This window comes from Podarcis bocagei (assembly GCF_964188305.1).
Source record: "Podarcis bocagei genome assembly, chromosome: 3".
NCBI lineage: Eukaryota > Metazoa > Chordata > Lepidosauria > Squamata > Lacertidae > Podarcis > Podarcis bocagei.
The window spans coordinates 18,943,790-18,964,562 of NC_138127.1; the positions used below are offsets into that span (position 1 = coordinate 18,943,790).

The window sequence follows — 20,773 nt, forward strand, 5'->3', positions numbered from 1 at the left end:
CTCATCCTGTATGCTATTGTTCCAAGCCTCTCTGGCCAGGTGAACTAATTCAACAGTCTTGCTAACACCTTCCTAGCCTGGTTAAAGTAGCCAGTTAACCTAAAAGAGGTTCTGCAGTCCACTATGGGGAACAATAAATCATTTTAGATTGCTGACAAGTATATGTTGCAAAGTGCAATAGGCGTGTTAAATAGATGCACCTTTTTCTGCCACTGCAGATCCATGCTAGAATAAGTTGCATTTGTTAAAAGTCTCCTGGGTATAAATTTTTGCCTAGCACAGGACCTCTGACAGGAAAGACAATGGCAATCGTAAGAGTCAGATGACTACAGCCAACTTTAATAATTTTGGGTTATGTATAAGGAGTATGATTTGAGCTAGATGAACTTAGTGATTCATGCTCCCAACTCAATTCATGCTCCCAACTTTCCTGATTGGTAGGAAATTTGAGAAAGAGCGCTTACAGCTCCAGGTTCTTTTGGAGGAAAAAGTGGACGTTTATGGTGCTCTTATCATATGTTTATTTGCAAATATATACACTGAGCATTGAAGAGCAGGCAGGAGAATGTGCTAATATAGTTACAGTACAGTGATACCTCGGGTTAAGAACTTAATTCGTTCTGAAGATCCGTTCTTAACCTGAAACTATTCTTAACCTGAAGCACCACTTTAGCTAATGGGGCCTCACGCTGCTGCTGCGCGATTTCTGTTCTCATCCTGAAGCCAAGTTCTTAACCCGAGGTATTATTTCTGGGTTAGCTGAGTCTGTAACTTGAAGCGTCTGTAACCCGAGGTACCACTGTACTACCTTTTTCTCATACTTCAATTTCTTCCTTAAAGCTCACTGTTACTAAAATGAGCTTCCTTAAGGGCCTATGAGTTGTAGCAAACCAAGTTGTCCTGTTCATATATGACCTTTTGCTTGTGCAGCTGAAGTTTCCCTCTTTCTACTTTCCCCATGAACACACCCCAAATCTGCTCTGGAGTTTCCCTCAACCTTCCAGAGCAAATCTGGGTTGTGTGGTGGGTTTGCAAGGCAAGGTAACTGAGAGGAAATTCCATTGTGCAAACTGAAGTCCTTGCATGAATGTGACAGCTTCACTGGGTACAACCCTATGCATACACAACTTAAATACACGCAGGCTCTGTGACTACAGAGCTGATCAAAGTGTGCAGATTAAGGATGGAGACTGCTACCTCAATTCCAATCCCCCCTGCCGCCAACAAGTGTTGATTCTACGGAGATTATAATGTCTGAAAAGGTCCCGAGTTAGGAAAAAGGGCAGCAATGTAGAATTTGTATCCATGCTCTGCTTGTTGGGGCTGTTTTTACAACTCATGAGAGAAAAAAACACACAAGCAGCCTTACAACTGTCTGCCTGGATACCCATGTGGCCCCTGTTCATTCTGTGCTATTCCATCTGTCCTATTCCATATTTTAGGGCCATACTAAGATTAATGGGTGAGTGAAAGTCATTCTGGGCAAGTTCTTGTAAATCTCACATCTGGACTTCGACAGCAAATCAATATAAAAAACAAGGAGGAGAGAGAGAACGAGAGCTACTCCCTACTTTGAAAAAAAATGCATTCCGTATGCACCCTTGGGCACTACATGGTTACTATTTTTTAAAAAACAAAACAAAACCACAGCGTCACACTCTAAATGTCAAAACATAAGCTACGCATTGTTTCAACATGCTAATGTAGTCTTTAAAAATGCATGAAGAGGGTCTCAATACATAAAGTAACTATTAACTATTCAGCTGAATTGCAATCCCACAGTCCCTGTGATCCAGAACGCAGCATGCACACAGGACTCCCACTATCTGCTATGGCATGCGAGGCTGTGGGGGCTCTTTTTCCTGCCACAGCTTGCAGTGCGGAAACACTATTCGCATGTGTGAGGCTACCAAACTAGAACATTGCAACTGGCTTCAGTCCTCTCCCTTTGCACTTAAACCATCACAAAATCAAGACAGCATGCCAACACCTCTGACTTGATGCAAGGGCCAGGTTGGAATGGAATATTTCAGAATCACTATGCTTGAGGCTGCCAAGAATCTAACGTCAATGCAAACAAAGCATTGGAATGTAGAGGCACACTAGAAATACATACAAGCAAGCCAGGCAAAAGCAGGGGTCAATAGCCAAAGCTTCTACATGAGCTCAGATGGCACAAGGAAAAATGAGGCAAGAGATGGATAGACATGATGCTGTGGGAAAGCAGAAATAGCCAAATGCCCCTGGTTTGTCCTGATCAACATAAATGTGCCACCTGACAGCTTTATAGCAATGATTTACTGCCTATCACAGAGGCGATAAGGTAGGATTTAGCATCCCTAATCCAGGGCCTTCAGGGTTGCAGTTTTATTTCACTTGTAAGAATAGCTCATTGCCAATATGGAAAAAATATTTCCTGCCTTCAAAGCCAACAAATTGGTGTTGGAAGTCTACATCTTAATTGCAAGGGATTGCTATCTATGCTCATCTGACGGAGATTTCAGCAGCAGATCTAATTCTCCCAGCCAGCCTCAACTCCATCTGAAGTGACTGATGCACGAAAGGGAACTGCTTCTAGGCACTGGGCATTTAGGGAGCCTTTGAATGCGATCTATTGATTCCACCCATCTGCTGCAGTTGTCTTGGCAATGGAGATACTCAAGGTCTTTATGATTCATGATAAAACAACCATACACTCGCTTGAAATTGCCAAATGGGAGTCTGTATCCTTAGATGCCTCAAGCAAAACCCAACGAAGCTGGTGATCGTCACAAGAGACACTGCAAAAGGGCATGTGGAGCTCTAGCAGAGTGTCAGCTTAAAAGTCACAATTTATACCAGAAACATCTTGCATCCATGATTGTATTCTGCTGCAATGAAAGCTGTGTTGAGTCTACCTAAGGGTTCTCTCTCTCCCTAAAAAAAGTCCATTCTGGTCAAAGCTAGGTGAGAAACCCAGGAAAGGGGTTAAAGCAGGGGGGTATGGCAGAAAGCAAGTTCCTGAACCTTGAACTGATTCCAGAACCTGAACAACCAGGTCAGTGGGTTCAGTGTACGTATAATGCACAGTCTCTCAGTGGTCTGGTTCTCACATAATACTATGATGCCATGGTTTGTATGATGCCAGGCATTTGGTCATTGGAATATATGCAGTACTCTGTGACTTATTAATGCAACAAGTTTCCCACCTTTAAAAAAATTCCTTTTTTTATTTCATAAGAATACCAAACTGAACAAAAAATAATAAAATGTTTAGTACAAACAAAAAATTACAAAATATACCCATTAGAGACAGAGTGCATACTGCTGTACTCTACAGTACCCAATCATGTCTTTTTACTATTTGACAAGTATAATGGGGGGAATGAAATATGAAAATAATATGAAAATAGAAATTTCTGACATTGTGGTAAATATAAAATGATGTGCATCATATGGGGATCCTTAACACAGGAACAATGTGGGCTTAGAAACTGATTATGAACTGCATTTTATCAAGCTGAAACAGAAGAAACTTTTTTTAAAAGAGGAAAACCTCTCAATTTGGGTGGATGTGGTGAAAGAAGAACCCTATCATTTTGACACCAAATGTATTTTATTTGAGGGCAGTGAGGGTGGTTTTTCCAGTATTTCCCCTAAGTTACAATGTGCCATAATCAAATATTAGCAAGTGGCGGTGGAAAATGAGAAAAACTTTTTCAATATTTTTCCTCTGTGCGTGCATGTGTCCCTGCACCCCCAAACAAGGAATTCTCATCTCTAATCCCACCAAGTATCTTCAGACAGATGAAGCTGTACTAAGCTTTCTAAATTTTAGCATGGTGAATCACTTTATCTCCCGTATGAAATTGTTTAACAACAGAAGAATCTGAACACTAATCCTGCAGTCCTATCTTGTGGTTACCATCACTGAAGTCTGTGGGAGCTCTGCCTGAAAATAGACCCATCTAACATTTGTTTCGCTACGATTGTCACAGGAGATCTTTGCGGGGTGGATTATTATTCTCACGGCTGTGTCTGCTATGGGCATTTGTCATCATTTTAGCTATTTTTACTCTACAGAGTGATCATCACGAGGGGCTATGATGACAGTGCAGAACAGAATAAGGTAATGGAAGTCTCCTCACTTCTGTTGTAGTTCTAAATATTATTTTCTTGCATTTTGTGGGGCTATATAAATTATTGTCAAAAATAATAAGGGATATACAATGCTTTCACTCCTTTAGTCATTTGTGTATGAGTTTCAATTTTGTATGGTTTGTATACCATAAAACCACACACACAGAGAGAGACACCCTGCCACACATACTTCTGCCAGCTCCTGATAGAGAGGGAAGCGGAACACTACTAATTTTAGTTCCAAGTGGTAAAAAATGTTGGAACCGCCAGATAACTCAGTACTGTACTGCTAGTTCAACTCAGAGCAAAGAAGCTTCTGTCCCATGTAATGCACTGATATGTGAAACTTGAGATGTAGGTCTCAAGGTCTAGGCTTGCTTGTTTTGACTCACTGTACATTTGAATCAGCAGTTTCGTCCATGTTATGTTCCATGAATATCTTGTGCAGTCCAATCCACATTTAAGATTATGTTCCAGATCATAGTTCAACTTAGTTTTTTTTGCACTTTAAAGTACCTCAGTAATGAGAAATTCACATTGTCTGAAAGCTTATTTATGAAGTATAAACAGATATAGCAGGGATCATTGTCCTGCTGCTAAGTTTGCTGCTGCAAATGGCAGAAGGGTGTTTATTACCCATGTGTAAATCCAGTTCCAGACATGTACCTCAACCTCTTGTTTCAAGCAGCAAAATATCTAAGAGCAGTTTCAGTCCATGCATGCATCTCTTTGCAAACCAAGAGCTGTGTTACACACCGGAACAAATCTCAAGAAGACAAGGCATCTCTGCATGCTCACTTGGCTTGCAAGTATTCACTGAAACAAGCCCATTTTGATTGTAACAACATCACCCACTACAGATCTGGTGTTTATTAATTTAAAAAGCTTAATATTAAGCTCTCCAAGATGAGCGCACATTCAAGAAGGGAGGAGCCCTTATCCTAGAAGATTATTCACTATGCACCAGTGGACTGGAGAAAGTCTGAAAGGATTCTTGGGTGTAGATACTGTACATGGTATGCCACAACCCAACCTCAGCGATATTGGTATCCCAAATCTTTATGTGTATGAAGTTTACATACATATGTAATTTTGCTTGTACAACAGCAACACTGTATCACATTTAGCAGCATGAAAATGCAGGGTTAGGACACTTTTAAATCACTTCTTAAATATTTTAACTTACCGTACTTTGAAATGCACAAGTATTATTATCCTTTTGAAATTTGATTGTAATAATTCCTCACATGGAATATTTACTTGAATGTCAGAAAATCAAGGCGTTGTCTTTCAAGAAATATTTCAGGCATGCAATAAGGCTGCATTCGTATCTGACATTTACAGAATGTTCTTCTGAACAGAAGTTCTTAAAAGCACACTTAGCTCCAAGTACATTAAAGGTATTATAGGCACAGGTCTTGCTTTAAGCAAACTTGAATAACTGCTTTATGAGAAAGTTAAGCCTTTTTATGTCCCATTGATTTAAGGGAAGAGGGTTAAACACATTCTTCATTCTCCCATTGATTTCAATTGGTCTTAACTACAATTAAGTTAAGTGCTTAATTCTAGCTGAATCATGATGCACATTTTTAACTTTCAATGTAACATTTTATTTCTAAGCGGTTACTTAATTCTATAGTTCTTCATTAAAGACTGAAAGTTAGGCAAACTAGAAACTGATCGTTCCAATATAGTGCGGGGATAATGGGCAGTTTTTTTGCATAATAACAATTATGCTTTAGCATTAGGAGAGCAAGCTGTAGCAAACGTTGCACTCATTTTGCAGACTCAGTAACACTAAGCCTGAGGTCGCTGGGATAAGGGGACAGGAAACAATAAATGACATGACAAACACTCTGGGATCGAAATGGCCACATTTTTTATTATGGATGTCAGTAGGTTTTGGCATAGGCATTGGATATGTACTTTGAATCAACCAGGCCGATTGCTGGCTGATTTATTTCATCAGAGTCAACCCTGAGTTAAGGATCCTCATATGACACACATCAAATACAGGTGACCCCTCTAGGACGCCACCTGGGGAGTTCTATGCCTGTTAGGCCACATCTTGGTGTACGGACCGAACCCTTTTCCTTGGACCTCTTTACTGGGGTAACCTGATACTTTCATCTGGAGGCGTGGGTAAGGCTCCTCCCTACCCCATCTGAATACACTAAGGATCCAACCCAATGCCTTTTTCTGCCAGCAAGTTGTGACAATTGCTGTGAGATAGGCAAAACCTAGAAACCAGCCCAATTTGTCTGTGGGCAAATTCCACTCTGGCCGCGAATACAGCAACCAGGTAACTCCACAGCCTGGTCCTACACATGTACTGCCTGTTTACTTTTGGGTAGGGCCAAAACATGCAGGGTGGGTAGGATGTATGTTCTTGACTACACTGTGGGAAGCAGGCGCAGCCAGTTTAAATGGGTTGGAGACAACTTGAGCAAATACAGACCTGACTCAGGTCCTCCCCCACCCCAAAGTGCTGCCCCACAAGCTGGCCATCATTGGCCAAATCGAATTTGAGATGAAGTAGTGTCCCATCGAGGGATGCGGGTGGCACTGGGGGTTAAACCACAGAGCCTAGGACTTGCCGATCAGAAGGTTAGCGGTTTGAATCCCTGCGACAGGGTGAGCTCCCGTTGCTTGGTCCCTGCTCCTGCCAACTTAGCAGTTTGAAAGCACGTCAAAGTGCAAGTAGATAAATAGGTACCACTCCGGTGGGAAAGTAAACGGCATTTCTGTGTGCTGCTCTGGTTCGCCAGAAGCGGCTTAGTCATGCTGGCCACATGACCTGGAAGCTCTACGCCGGCTCCCTCGGCCAATAAAGTGAGATGAGAGCTGCAACCCCAGAGTCAGTCACGACTGGACCTAATGGTCAGGGGTCCCTTTACCTTTACCTAGTGTCCCATCACTCTCTGCAGCCGGCTGAGCCTGATGATGTTGCCAGCCAGCCATGCAGGAAGCTTGCGCCCATCTCAGCTTGCCCAAAGCTATGCCGGGCCACAATTGATGCTGCTGCCAAAAATGTCAAGCGGTCTTCATTCCTACTCCCCTTTCTCCTTCACATACAAGGGAAGAACCCTGAAATATTCCATTTCCTATATTGAATAAACTATAGTTTCCCATTACATTCAAATTCGGGATGAGACTAACACCATAAGTATTATCGTGTCCTTGTCCCAGTCTTTCTAATGAGTTAATCTTTTTAAAAAATCCAAAATCCATTATTAAGGTAATTCTTTTATTAAGCCAACAGAAATTATCAGAAAATGCCACGAAAGATTTCATATTTTCCAGAACACTTCATCAGGCTAAATGGTAAACAAAGCAAGAATATGCTTGGCTGATCGCATGAGTCTGCATCAGGTAAGAGTCTTACAAGTGGGGGGGAGCTAATGGATGATTCAAATTAGACTCCTTTGGTTGCTATGCAGCAATCTGGTTGTACCAAGACCAATTTGAAAGAGGAAATATGACAATAGCAGATAGCTTTTGTATTTCCAGAGCTACAATGTTACCCAGGTCTATCTACATCCCTAGGTGAAGCGCACAGATTCCTTGACAGGTGGATAAAGTAGGCAGTCTTAATAATAAGGAAGATTGGAATTAATTTTAAGTGGTGTGCTAATGAATAAATAAATAAATGCCCAATTAATTCATTTTTTCTATTTTTGAAATCTAAAGAGTATCACAACATGTACAGAGTTCCAGCTGAATACAGCTTATCGGTAACAGTGCAACTGCTACTTTCGCCAGGCAAACAGCACGTTGCAAGGTTGAAATCATGTTTAAGATGTGTCTTCGTACCTGTCACTGTCGTGAGAGGTGGCACCAGTTACCAGCTTTTTCTTTCAGTAGTACTGACTGAAAAGTGATGTCCAAAAGCTGTCCTTTTCTGGCTCATCATAAAACTAATGTAAACAATGTTTTATATTACATTAATTACATAACAATTATGGAATGAAATCCAGCTTTAGCAAAAGAATGACAGGCTTTCTGAACTTGTTCTTTTCTGTCTCCAATGTCTTCTGATTCTGTGACTTTAAGAACATATCTATTTTGGCGGGGGGGGGTTGAAAAGGGACATACAAGATACAATTCTGCACTCTCTGGGCTGTGGCTAAGCTATACAGAAGACAGCATGACACTGCTTTTTTGTGCCTCACTTGGCATTGTAACTATGCACAAATTTAACCTGGCTGCTGGCATTTTAGATACGGGCGCATGTCCAAATCAGTGATAGGTAAACCTATCCATTCTGAAGGAAATCAGCCCTGAGTGCTCACTGGAAGGACAGATCCTGAAGCTGAGACTCCAATACTTTGACCACCTCATGAGAAGAGAAGACTCCCTGGAAAAGACCCTGATGTTGGGAAAGATGGGCACAAGGAGAAGGGGACGACAGAGGATGAGATGGTTGGGTAGTGTTCTCAAAGCTACCAGCATGAGTTTGAACAAAATGTGGGAGGCAGTGGAAGACAGGGGTGCCTGGCGTGGTCCATGGGGTCACGAAGAATCGGACACGACTAAACAACAACAACCTAGTGTTACCCTTATAGTAAATTTTAACAAACCGTTTAAGTAATGAGAAAATAATTTGGAAGTGGGAGATCAAATAGCTATCTTAATGATCAGTATTTATGTCACTTTTTTATATAAGCCAGAAAGGTATGCATTTCAATTAAATACTATGGTTCACTGTACAATACACATTTAAAATCAGTACAATTAGGTTTGACTTAAAAATCATTATTCAAATAATTACATATGCAGTGCTTTTCCTAACACTCAAATCAATGGAAAAGCATCTGAGTAATCCTCATAACAACCATATAAGAGAGGCCAATATGATCATGCTGTTACTGCAAATGGAGATGTGGAGTTGAGGGATCAAGCAGTCACAGCTGAGCTATAATTTGAACCCAGTGCTTGCCAAATTAATTTTTTATATGAAACTACATCTACATAGTGCAAAATATCAACCATCTTTAGATCCATGAAGGAGGGGACAATGTCTTTTAAGGGTACTTAAAAGAACATATACTTGAGTAAGCAAAAATTGCTCATTGGAAGGAACAGCTATCTTTAACTTGTACATCAATATAGTACGTAAAAAGCATGATAGCCTTTAGGAACCTCTGCTTCTTTGCAAACTCCAGGTACTAATGGAGGATAAATACAGCAATTAAAGTTTTGGTCCCTAAGTTTTGACAATTAATATTAAAGCTTGCAGACCTATGTATAATTTATGCTTTAAAGTTTTAACCAGATGTTTTGCTTTATAATTATTATTAAAATAAAATGAATTTAAGAGGTTAGGATATATCTAGTCACTGAATTATTTCTGAATGTTCCTTTATTAGAATTCAAGTTAACCACATGTGAGGAATAAAATATAGCTGAAAAGCACAGTGATTCAGCAGAAGTCAGCTGTGACCTGCTGTCCCACCCAAAACAATGAAATGCATCTTTGTCACAACTATCATTTGCTAGTCTGCGAGCAGAACCATTTATAAAGCAATTTGGGGGGAAATAATCAATAAACCAGAAAAATCTGCCCTGCCAATTACACTTTTTCTATTATCTAAAAAAATGTTATTATGATTGAAATGACACAGTAGCTAAGACTAAGATCATAAACACATTTCAGACCATAGATGTCAATGTAGTGTCAAATTCAAGGACAGAATACATGTATTTGCACAAAAATAGCCATTGGTTGAGAGGCTGTGATGTCATGGAACTTTCTCACAAACATTCTAACAGTTAGCAAGTTAAAGCACCCAACAAAAACTCTAGAGCAGAAAGGCTTGCATGCTACTGGCAGAATAGAGTGCAGAAAAGTGAATAGATGGCCTGTCAAACTCCATGAGTCAGGATTTCAAGAGATTCATTTAAAATGTCTTTACCTAGCTCATTCACAGGCACCATTAGCAAGCAAGTGTAGCTTCTTTCTTCCTGGGAATGCACATGAAAGTGGTAAGTTACAAGTAAAAATAACAACATTGGGGCATGTGGGTTGATACAGTTTACCTATACAGTTGTACCTTGGTTCTCAAATGGAATCCATTCTGGAAGTCCGTTCAACTTCCAAAAGTGTTCGAAAACCAAGGCGCGGCTTCTGATTGGCTGCAGGAGCTTCCTGCACTCAACTGGAAGCTGCGTAGGACATTCGGCTTCCAAAGAAAGTTTGCAAACTGGAACACTTCCAGGTTTGCGGCTTTTGGGAGCCGAAACGTATGTGTACACACAAAAAACTACTCTGATGGTGTGCATATAGTAAGGCGTATACATAGTAAGACAGTATGAATGGGAATTGGGTACAGCAAATGCATTAAATGTATTCTTTTAAAAAATGCATGTCTGCTCATTTTCACAGAAGTATACTTCCCAAATAGGATTTGCCAACGGTCTTCTATTAGCTGAGATCAATGGGATACCAAGTGAAATGTATTCCAACATTATTTTGTTACATTGTGTTGGCTGGTATTCAGCTAAGTTTTATTCAAAAGTATTATCTGAAATCAATGAACATGACAAAGCTAAGTCCATTAATTTCAATAGGTTTACTATGAGTAAGACTTTGTTGAACACCACAAAGTATGTATAGTCTTGGCCATTGACTTTCATGTTAGATCACAAACAAAATTAAAGTCACAGATTTATAATATAAAAGACATTTCATCGCACAGAAAGCAACTCAGTGGATCATTTCTGAAGGAGCAAAAACAACAACAAAGAAGCGATTTTCATCCATGAATAAGTGGTTGCATTCATAATTATTTCTGTGTCAGCTGAGTTTGTGCATTTGAGAGCTTTAGAAATTTTCTGTGTATGGAAGTTTCAAAAGGATCAAGACAATAATCAAAAGCAAATAGCTCAGTCTTATGCACAAATTAGAACACATCTCTCTTCTCCAGTAGCTCACAACTCTTCTGTGCTCTCATATTTGCTGAGCAGTTGCCATTTCTTTATTTATGGTCACAGCTAGAGATATGCTTAACAGGCATGTGTGTGCACACAGTGGATGCCTCTTAAACTAAGTTGCTGATCCAAAATCTTATTTGCCTGCCTTGGTAAAATATTGATCTAATTTATACTTTTTTAATATACAAGTTTTTAAATAAAACACGTGATCTACTAATCATACATAGCATCATGTGATTCCCACCCACAAGACCGGCAATGAATTTTCTACAGCTGACTCTGCTAGTTACAGTATTCAACAGCTGGGCCATAGATAACTTGGCACCCTGATAATAATCAAGAGTGTTTTGTAACCAAGGGGGAAATGTTGGAATTTAGAAAACTGATTACATCTTGCAATGCAGAAGCTGCATATAATATTTGATGAGGAAAGTTAGCACAAGCATGGCTTTATTCCCTAGCTATGCAAAATGTCACTCCCTATTCCCCGCATATATTGTAGTCATTCTTTTCAGATTAGATCAGCTCCCATAAACAAGTCATCAGGATAAGTCATACTACTGATATTCTGATGGGAAAGCTTAACTGGCTTAAGGACATATTATTCTGCAATGAATTTGCCAGTTTTTCCATACTCTGTGACAAGTCCAAAAGCTTGTTTCTTTTCCCAGTGACTGGATATAACACATCAGAAGTCCTCAAATAAAGTAATTGATGAGCTATGCAGGCCAGGCATAAGGAAAAAGAAACTGAATGTGATATACTAAGATTTGGATTAGATACTTCTTGTTCTTTCCAATGCCATAACCATAAAACTTCTGTTGTATTTCACATTTCAGACTTAATGCACCTAGTCCAAGTACCCCTTGGACATCGCAACACCTTCAGAGCACATCCAGATAAATAAAAGCAGGTAATTTTCAAATCTAAGAGCAACTTCACAGTGTACAGACTGGGTACACTAGGTTAGACCCAGTGCAAGTGGACATCTGGAGCCCAGACCACCAAATCCAGTGTGACTGTGCATTGGGATACAGATAACCAACTACACTGTCATACTCACCCAGTTCCTATTGAACTGGTTGGGTGTGCCTTTTGATATTAATTATAATGTGTATTTAGGGTCAGCAAAGCAGGGTTACAGTGTGACTGGTTTGCTATGACTACAGCTGCATCAGGACCAGAAAGCTCCAGCAATGTTTCTCATAGTAAACATGAAGAAAAAAGGTGCATTTCTAGACATGTAGTGGATATGTGCCAAGAGCTTGTGTCCACTATGGTGTCCTGGCATATGTTCAAGTCTCAGTTTCAAGCTTTCCAAGACAGGGGGGTTTAAAGGCTACTCCACATTTCAATAGGACAATGATTACACAACCAAGACTGGAATCCTATACAAATTTATCTGGCAACAGGTCTCATTGAAAACAATGAATCCTTACTTCTGAGTAAACATGCAAATGAACATGGTTAGACTACACAGGATGTCAAAAGCAGGTCCTAAAAACATAAACCTAGAAAAATTAGAATAACTGAAAAGAGGTCAAGCATGGAGTATTTTTATGAATTTGGGCATTACTGAAAATTGGTTGGAGTTGGAAGGAAACCTTAAAAAATAATCAAGCGTAGTAGTGTAAGTTTAGAAGAAATAAGTAATGCAGAGTGGGTTTGATTTAAAGCTTCATCCCAGCAGTCTTAAAATTAGCCAATATTTTATTTGAAAAGTACTGGTAATGAAGCTCACAACAATAGAATTGCTCTTCTTCCTTTCTATAAGCATCTTTAAGGCAGCCTACCAGTTCTCAGCTAATAGTTGCCTAATGCTTTTTAACTGCTGGACACTGCACATGCTCCATAGCTGCACTTATGCAATTGGCTATAGACACAAAAGAATCATTAAATTCCTTTTAATGATACATAAATTATAAGCAAGGTAGATTCAGTGCAAGCTACAATAACTGGATAAGACAGAATCTGCAAGATCACATTGCAAGGTATTTTTCTGTAACGCCAAAGGTGAAAATGAATGAGTTTATTAAATAAAAAGGATTGTAACTATGCCATCCCCATTAAAAACAGGTACAGATCAGCTAAAACATTGTCGACTCTGGGACATGTTATCACTTCAAATATTTAAATCAAATAATTATGCAAATAAGACAAACACTAATTCATAACATCCTCCTGTTCCTCAAACAACAGTAAGTGCAACATATATTTAGGGGCCAAAATGTTGGCTTTCACAGTAAAAACCAAGCTATAGCTACGAATACATTCAATAGTTACTAATTGCTGTAGTCATTACTATGAAGAAATCCTTATTCCAAATGGATGCCTAATCTGATTTAGGTGCATTTCCATATCACCCACGATAAGATAATAATAAAACTTATTTTTAATGTGATACAAGAAGACACTGGGATTTTATGGAGGCTAGAAACTTCTGTCTCCATTTAGTAAATAGAGGAAAAGGCCTCATACTGTTCTTCTAGCCTAGATGCAAAGTCATCCTCCTAACAGCAGTTGACAGAGAGACGTAACAGGATGGAATTCTCAGCACAGATATATACTGCAAAGGAAATAGTTTTGATGCGTCTTTTTTATTTTTGAGCTGCTATTTGAAACAAAATATTCCAAGCCATATTTTGCTGTCGTTTCTTAGCGATCCAGAATGCAGCCCTATGCTGCAAAATGAAGAGTGAAACATCTTGCCCTACACAAAAACATCAGGCAGCAGGGTCTTAGAATACAGTAATCTCATTGAGGTATCAGCAGCATTCTCACACCCAGGGAGGAAAGCGCTTTAAGGGGAGGGAGGGAGAGAAAGAAAGAAAGCCTTGCTTCAGGATAAGTGCCCCCCCCATACAACGGACTTCAATGCGTTCCTATACCCTCCCCTGTCAGCATACTGTCTTTTAACAGCCCTATTTAATGGGCTTGAATAGCCAAACGTCTTAGGGACCTGATTCTGCCACCTGTTCCACGGCAGCCACCAGTAGCTATTTTAAGGCAAAGCTCCAGATCATCAGCACTGCAACCGGTAAATCCCTCTCCCGGGTTACCCCGGGGCACAACTTAAGCTTCACTGTACCTTTGTATCTCTCCAGCACATCTTCATAAGCCTGCAGGTACTCCTGTTCCTCCGTATAGAAGTGAGCAGCAGGGGAGAGATAACCAGCCATGGTTGAAGTTTTTGACACTGCCTTGATCAGTTCCCTCCAAGGAGCCGGGCAGCGAAGCAGCCTTGGGGAGCGGCACAAAAAGGCTGGAGGGAGGGAGGGGGCTGTTGCCGTGCAAGCTGTCCGAGGAAACGCCCATGCCCCCTCCCCGAGCGGTGTGGGAGCACGTGTGTCCCTCCAATAGAAAGGGCTTCCTCCCTCTCGGATTTCATTAGCAGCAAATCTCTGCGCTCCCAGCTAGCAGCCGGAGAAAGAGAACCGGAGGAAGGAGGCAAGGCATGGATGCCACAGACCCGGCCCTGGAGGTGACCTCCGGCGCCGGCTGCTTTTCTTCTCTTTCCTCCCCTCCCTTAGGACGGGCTCCTGGGTCTTCGCGCCCACCCACTTCCCAAATTCTCCTTTCAGTCGCGGGACCTTTTCGCCTCCTTCCCTCCTGCTTTTTTCAGGCAATCCTATCATGCACCCAACGGAGAGCGAGCCAACTGGGAGAATTGCATTTCGGAGCAAACGACGCGTAGAGTTGCGCTGTAAATCGTTTGTCTACCTCAACGGCCGGGAACACACTCTTTTCCTGGGGGCGGGGGAAATCACAGTGCCACCATACGCGTGCCTACTCACAAGTAAGTGCCATGGACTTCAATGGGGCTTGCTCTCAAGTCAAGTGTGTGCAAGATCGATTTAACCTTTTAAAAAGTAAGGGGCTTTGCGGAGCTCTCCCTTTGAAGTCCCCCTTTATAGTAAATCCTATCAAAAAGCACCCCTGAAATCAGCGCCAGCCCTTCGCTGCGATTCTTATGTTTCGAGAGTTTCTGTTGGTCTGGAGTGGAAAATCACGGAAAATACTACAATCGCTGTCGACCCGGCTCCAACGTGTTATGCAGGGCTGCAAGCTAGCGGTTCCCAGCGAGCTCGTGGCTGTGTTGGTGAGCTTTATTAACCTGCGTTGCTCCATGCGGTTCAAGTATTTGGCACCACGTTCTTGGCTTGGGAGGGGGAGCGTTTGTAAAGTAGCCCCTTTACCGTTTACGCTTCTTCTTCTCCCCCCAACTGCCCCACACATTACAGTATAGAGTGACCGCGCTTTCGAAATCGCGCCCCCTCTCTCATTTTCAAAGGCTACAACTTCATTGGAAGGAGGGGAGTGGGAAGGAGGTACAGTACTCTCTGTTCCCCTTCTGGACCGGGCTTTCAGCCCACGAAATCTGACTTTTCAAGGTGCCACAAGTCCCTTTGTTGCTGCTGCTGCTGCTTCTGCAGCAACAACGGACCCTTACAACGCGGCTGCTCCCGCTCTGGAGGTTGTCTCCTTGTTGGAGGAGAGGCTTCCGCCCCAACACTTGGTCTGGTGACCTTCCTGAATAGCCTTCCCTGGCTGCGCTCCCCACTCCCTGCTCGGCTTTGTCTGCACAATAAAGCAAAGGGGCTGGCTTGGCCGCGGTTCCGTCTCAAAGGGGCTTTCGCCCACATAGCCGGCCAGCCGGCGCTTTCCGAGCCCAGACAGCCTCATTGCAGCAGCAGCGGCGGCGGGATCACCTGCGAGAGGATAGCCTCCTCCTCCTCCCCACTCACAGCGCCTCCCTCTCCCTCCCGCTCTGCAGACGCGCATTGCACGTTGCCATTGCCGCTAGGAATAGCTCTTGGCTTCCCAAGGAAGGGCCAGGGGTGGCGGCGACGCAAAGCCCCACCGCTCAACCCTATTCCTCCCCAGAAGGCTCCTCAGCAGGAATGGCGGGGCCACCACCGGTGCCCCATTCCTCCTCCCTTTCGGCGCGCTTTCGGCTGCCTGGCGAAGGGCAACAAGAGTCAACTGCGCCAGAGCGGGGGGGTGGCGAGAGGCCAAGGGGCGGCGCTCCGGCGCTGCAGGTGTCACCGCCGGTCACCCTGTTTTTGTTGCCGCCGGCAGCCATCGCTGCGCGTGCGCGCCAGGCCTGTATATATGTAAGTGTGTTTTGCTCCCAGCTCCGCTTGCTCGCCGACCCAGCCTTTTCATTCCGGCCTCGCAGCAGACCGGGATGGGTCCTTCCTGCCTCGCCCCACACTCTCTCTCTCTGACTAGTGTCTTAGAGATGAAGCAAGTGGGGCTTTTCCATGCCCCCACCCCGTCTCTCCCAACACCAAAACAGGCGACATGCAGCAAAAAAAAGGGGGGGGAGCTGAACGGGAGGAAACGGCGCAATCACTTCCGAGCGGGGGCACGTGGCGCGGCCGGTCTCAGGTTCCCCGTTGTCATTCTCAACCATCATACCCTCCGCGCCCCGCACAGTGTTACTGAGAATCTAATGGGGAGGGGTTCGGCTCGATTGCTATGGGAATAGGATTCGATCTGCATCATGCGGCGATTCCCTTAGCGCCAGCTGCAACCAGGCACCGAACACGCACGAACACAGAAAGCAGAGGCGCACAACTCTCGGGCGTAAAACCCGGCTCCCGCCATCGCCAAGACAGGAGCAGCGAGCAGGGAGGGCTCCAAAAAGCGCCACCGCCACGCCGTCCCCGCCGGCTTCGTCCAGTCATCGTGGCAAGCACCGGAAGCGTTTCCCAAAGCTCAGCCCTAGACTGTGGGAGGACGCGTGTGCATGTGCAAAGTGCATTTTGTTCACGCCACAGGCAGTCTCAGGCCACCCATAAATCTCGGGATGTGATAGCAGAACTTCCCGGGTGGGGCTTCCACATTGGTGTGAGCCCGGTCCCCTCCCTTTTCTGATAAATAAAATAGCCAGTCTGAAGTGGCCCCTTCCACCAAGCTTTTCCCCATTAGCGAGTGCTGCAAAGTAGATTTGTCTTTGCAAAACAACTGCTCTGCATCTGCATGTACGAGCTGCGTGCTTTCATTCCTGTGAGAGGTTTTAACGAATAGCACGGACACAACAAGCACCGCGTTTTCTCTCCCGGATCATATTACTCTTCTCAATTTGCAGCCGGGTTGGCCAAGCAAACTCCCTGACCTATTTCAAAACCAATGAAGATCGAATGCTCTTCTATCTTATACAGAGCATCCAGCAGGGCCTCTCCTATATTATTCAGGAGCCCGGTGACCCCTGCTAGCGTCAAACACAACAAGACCAGACTTCTGGTGATCCCACATCAGTTCAGCAACTTTCAAGCAAGCCCACCCATTATACAAACAAACAAACAAACCTGGAAGTACTCTGTAAACCAGCCCTCTGTAAGTTTACTCAGAAGTAAGTCTGCATTTACTGCTGGGTACAGAGGACGGCATGCTTCAAGTTCCTGTATCTCACCAGCAGCCTTGCTATGCTACACACACCATACGAAATGGTCATATTCTTCACTCTTATGCAACCCTCCAATTTAAATTTTAACACCCGCACCTGCACGTATTGCAGCTGCATTTTCTTCCATACACATGCAGTAATCCACCCAGCCAGAAAAAAACACCAAGGCCAAAAAGCTTAGTCACTACCAACACTAGAAAATACAGCATGGAGGACCATGAGTTTCGTGTGTGTGCTTTTAAAAATGCAAATAACAGAAGCAATAAACAAAGCTCTCAGTTTATACTCTCTGTAATACACAAATAAACCCACAATAATATGGACACGTGAGCACAGTTACTGTACTATGCAAGTCTCTCTCTCTCCCCCCCTCCCTCCCCCCCTCCATCTCCCATGTATTTCCATCCTGGTCTTACCGGCGATTCTGAGCACAGCTCTCTCAGCTGGATCCAACACAGAGCCTCCTTGAATTTTCCTCTTGGATCTCTCGTGTTTAGGTAGGTTCCAGGGCAGGGTGTCACCCGGAGCCGGGGACAGGGAACCAGATTTCTGGCTGAAATCATCGTCGTCTGAAAAATCCGCAGAGGATGACATGGAGCATCTGTAGGAAGTGTTTCCTGAGCTCTAGAGAAGGATGAGGGGAAGAAGATTAAAAGCAAAATAAAAACCTGAGACTAGAGAATCAATTTTTGCTCTCAAAATAAAGCAATACATCCTTTTGCTGTTTAGATCGCCCTCTAGGAAAATCAGTCAGAAACAGACGGAACTGAAACCTCCCTCCCTCCCAGTCGATACATCTATATTTTTAATACACGAATGAATAGATTGCTCACCATTGTTGTCTATATTGCTGCTCGTGTATTTAAATCTCACAGACAGCGGCAACACACAGGTAGATCTGGAGAGGTGGCTTAGTGAAAACCCACATGTGGGAAGATTTAGGCAGGGAGACGAGTGGCCTGGCGTTCTGGCAACCAGCTTACAATGCTCCTCTGGAGTTGCCCAACAATAAAGCCAGAAAGGAGGGGGCAGCAGGGAAGAGATGGATTTTGAAAAAAAGAGAGCACGCTTCCCGGCTACAAATCAATAGCATTTGGCTCCCCCGCCCGGCAAAAGAAAAGATGTACCACCCCTAGGCTGCTGGTTCAATCATTAATGTGGGGTGAGGAAAATTCAACCCCCATCGCAAACCCAGGATGCTGGGGCTTTGCTGTCGCGCTCATGTTCCTGAAACCACGCCCTGGTAAGTCTCTCTTTCTCTTTTTCCTTCTTCCTTCCTTGTGTGGTGGATCAACTTCTTTCCGGAGCTCCCCAGTTTTGTTTGGAGGGCTCCCGGCTTCCTAAAGCGCGCAGACTTTGGGAGACAGGAAATGTAGATTTGCTCTTTTCCTCAAGGGAAAGGACAAAGGGCGGGTTGCACAAGCTCGCTGGGCGAGAGGCCGCTTCAGTAAACACACTGTCCTTAAAGGCTGGACGAGAGACTTTCCAGTCGCCACAGAGCAGGTAGCAGCAGCTGCCCATGGGCTCCAAACCAGCCAGCCAGGAATGTAAACAAGAAATGATGCAGTGCAGGCACAAAGAACTGGGGAAATGGGGGGGGGGCAGGATATACTGGCCTCCTCAGCCCTCTTGAAACACAAGGTTGAGAGACAAACTGAATTTTTTTATTTGGGGATCAGTTTCAAATCAAGTGACTATGAGGCGCTGATATGTGTTTGTCACCTGATCGGCAAACAATGCCTACATTTGCCGATCAAAGAGAGGCTACTTCCAGGTCCCCTGTGCTGTGTCATCTTGGCGGCAGCTGCTGTGTCATCTTAGAAGTACCAAGCTTGAGACGTATGATTACTGACCCTGTGTTGTTCTTCCCAGTATGGTTTGCAATATATATTCTCTAAATTGCAGCCATTTCTTAAATGGCTAGAAAATGTCTATTACATCTATGTATTTCCGCTTTCAAACAGCTTTTGCAGCATGACGGCTGACCCTGACATCATCATAAAATGATGACCTAATAGGAAGCCGCAACAGAAATTATACAGTGCAGTAAAGCCAATTAAAAGGGCTAAAACAATATTTACCATACAGGTCCACCTTCTCTCGTATTATACCTAGCTCTACCTTTCATTTAAATCAGAACCAGTAAAGGCAGTGAATGTCCTGTGTGAGTGCCTGGAGGTGGTTGGAGGATGGTTGGTGACTAATGGATTGAGGTTTAATCCTGATGAGACAGAAGTACTGTTTTGGGGGGGACTGGGGGCGGGGTGAGCATGTGGGGGGACGCCCTGGTCCTGAATGTGTAACTGTGCCCCTGAAGGACCAGATGTGCAGCCTGGGAGTCATTTTGGACTCACAGCTGTCCATGGAAGCACAGGTCAATTCTGTGTGCAAGGATGCAGTCTACCAGGTCCATCTGGTACGCCAGCTGAGGCCATACTTGCCTGCGGACTGTCTCACCTGAGTGGTGCACGCTCTGGTTATCTTCCGCTTGGACTACTCTACATACAACGCACTTTACGTGGGGCTACCTTTGAAGATGACTTGGAAACTACAACTAATCCAGAATGAGGCAGCTAGACTGGTGACGGAGTGGTCACTGGGACCATGTAACACCTGTCGAAAGGATCTTCACTGGCTCCCAGTACATTTCCAAGCACAATTCAAAAGTGTTGGTGCTGATCTTTAAAGCCCTAAAGGCCCTCAAGCCCAGTATACATGAAGGAGAGTCTCCACCCCCATTGTTCAGCCCGAACACTGAGGTCTTCCTCTAAGGGTCTTCTGGTGGTTCCCTTACTGCATTCCCTCCAACATTTCTCTGATGAAAATAGGGACATCCCATTCCAAAATGATGATTTTGCTATTTATACCCCACACATCTTACTGGGTTGTTCCAGCCACTCTGGGCAGCTTCCAACAAATATATATAAACATCATAAAACATTAAACATTTTTAAAAAGCAACCCTTCCATATACAGGATTGCCTTCAGACAGCTCAGGAGTCAAATAACTCCATACCCTCCAACATTTCTCCAATGAAAATAGGGACACCCTAAGGAAAAGCAGGACATTTCGGGATCAAATCAGAAGCCGGGACAGCTCCTCTAAATTAGGGATGTCCCTGTAAAACAGGGACACTTGGAGGGTTTGTCACTGTAAGAAGTGAAGTTACAGGGAACCAGGCAGAGGGCCTTCTTGTCAGTGGTGCCCTCCCTGTGGAACGCCCTCCCATCAGATGTCAAGGAGATAAAGAACTACACAACTTTTAGAAGACATCTGAAGGCAGCCCTGTATTAGGTAGTTTTTAATGT

The 20,773-nt window shown here is 43.6% G+C and overlaps 1 protein-coding gene and 1 long non-coding RNA gene across 11 annotated transcripts in view; one reads left to right on the plus strand and one right to left on the minus strand.

Annotated features, from left to right (window-relative positions):
- The window catches only part of LOC308583243 (dystonin-like), a 313,796-nt gene that overhangs the window by 268,828 nt on the left and 24,195 nt on the right, over nt 1–20,773 (minus strand). For 5 of the 10 annotated variants that reach the window (XM_081187021.1, XM_081187022.1, XM_081187032.1 and 2 more), the window contains exon 4: nt 17,881–18,088. In XM_081187021.1, the coding sequence (XP_081043147.1) occupies nt 17,881–18,088 (208 nt within the window). Of the gene's footprint in view, nt 1–14,140; nt 14,321–17,880; nt 18,089–20,773 lie in introns of those variants that run through there. The other 5 variants (XM_081187025.1, XM_081187024.1, XM_081187023.1 and 2 more) reach the window with 2 other exon arrangements.
- LOC308583271 lies at nt 7,378–8,113 on the plus strand. Its single transcript, XR_014006151.1, has 2 exons — nt 7,378–7,497; nt 7,810–8,113. It is a non-coding gene; the product is annotated as an uncharacterized lncRNA (long non-coding RNA).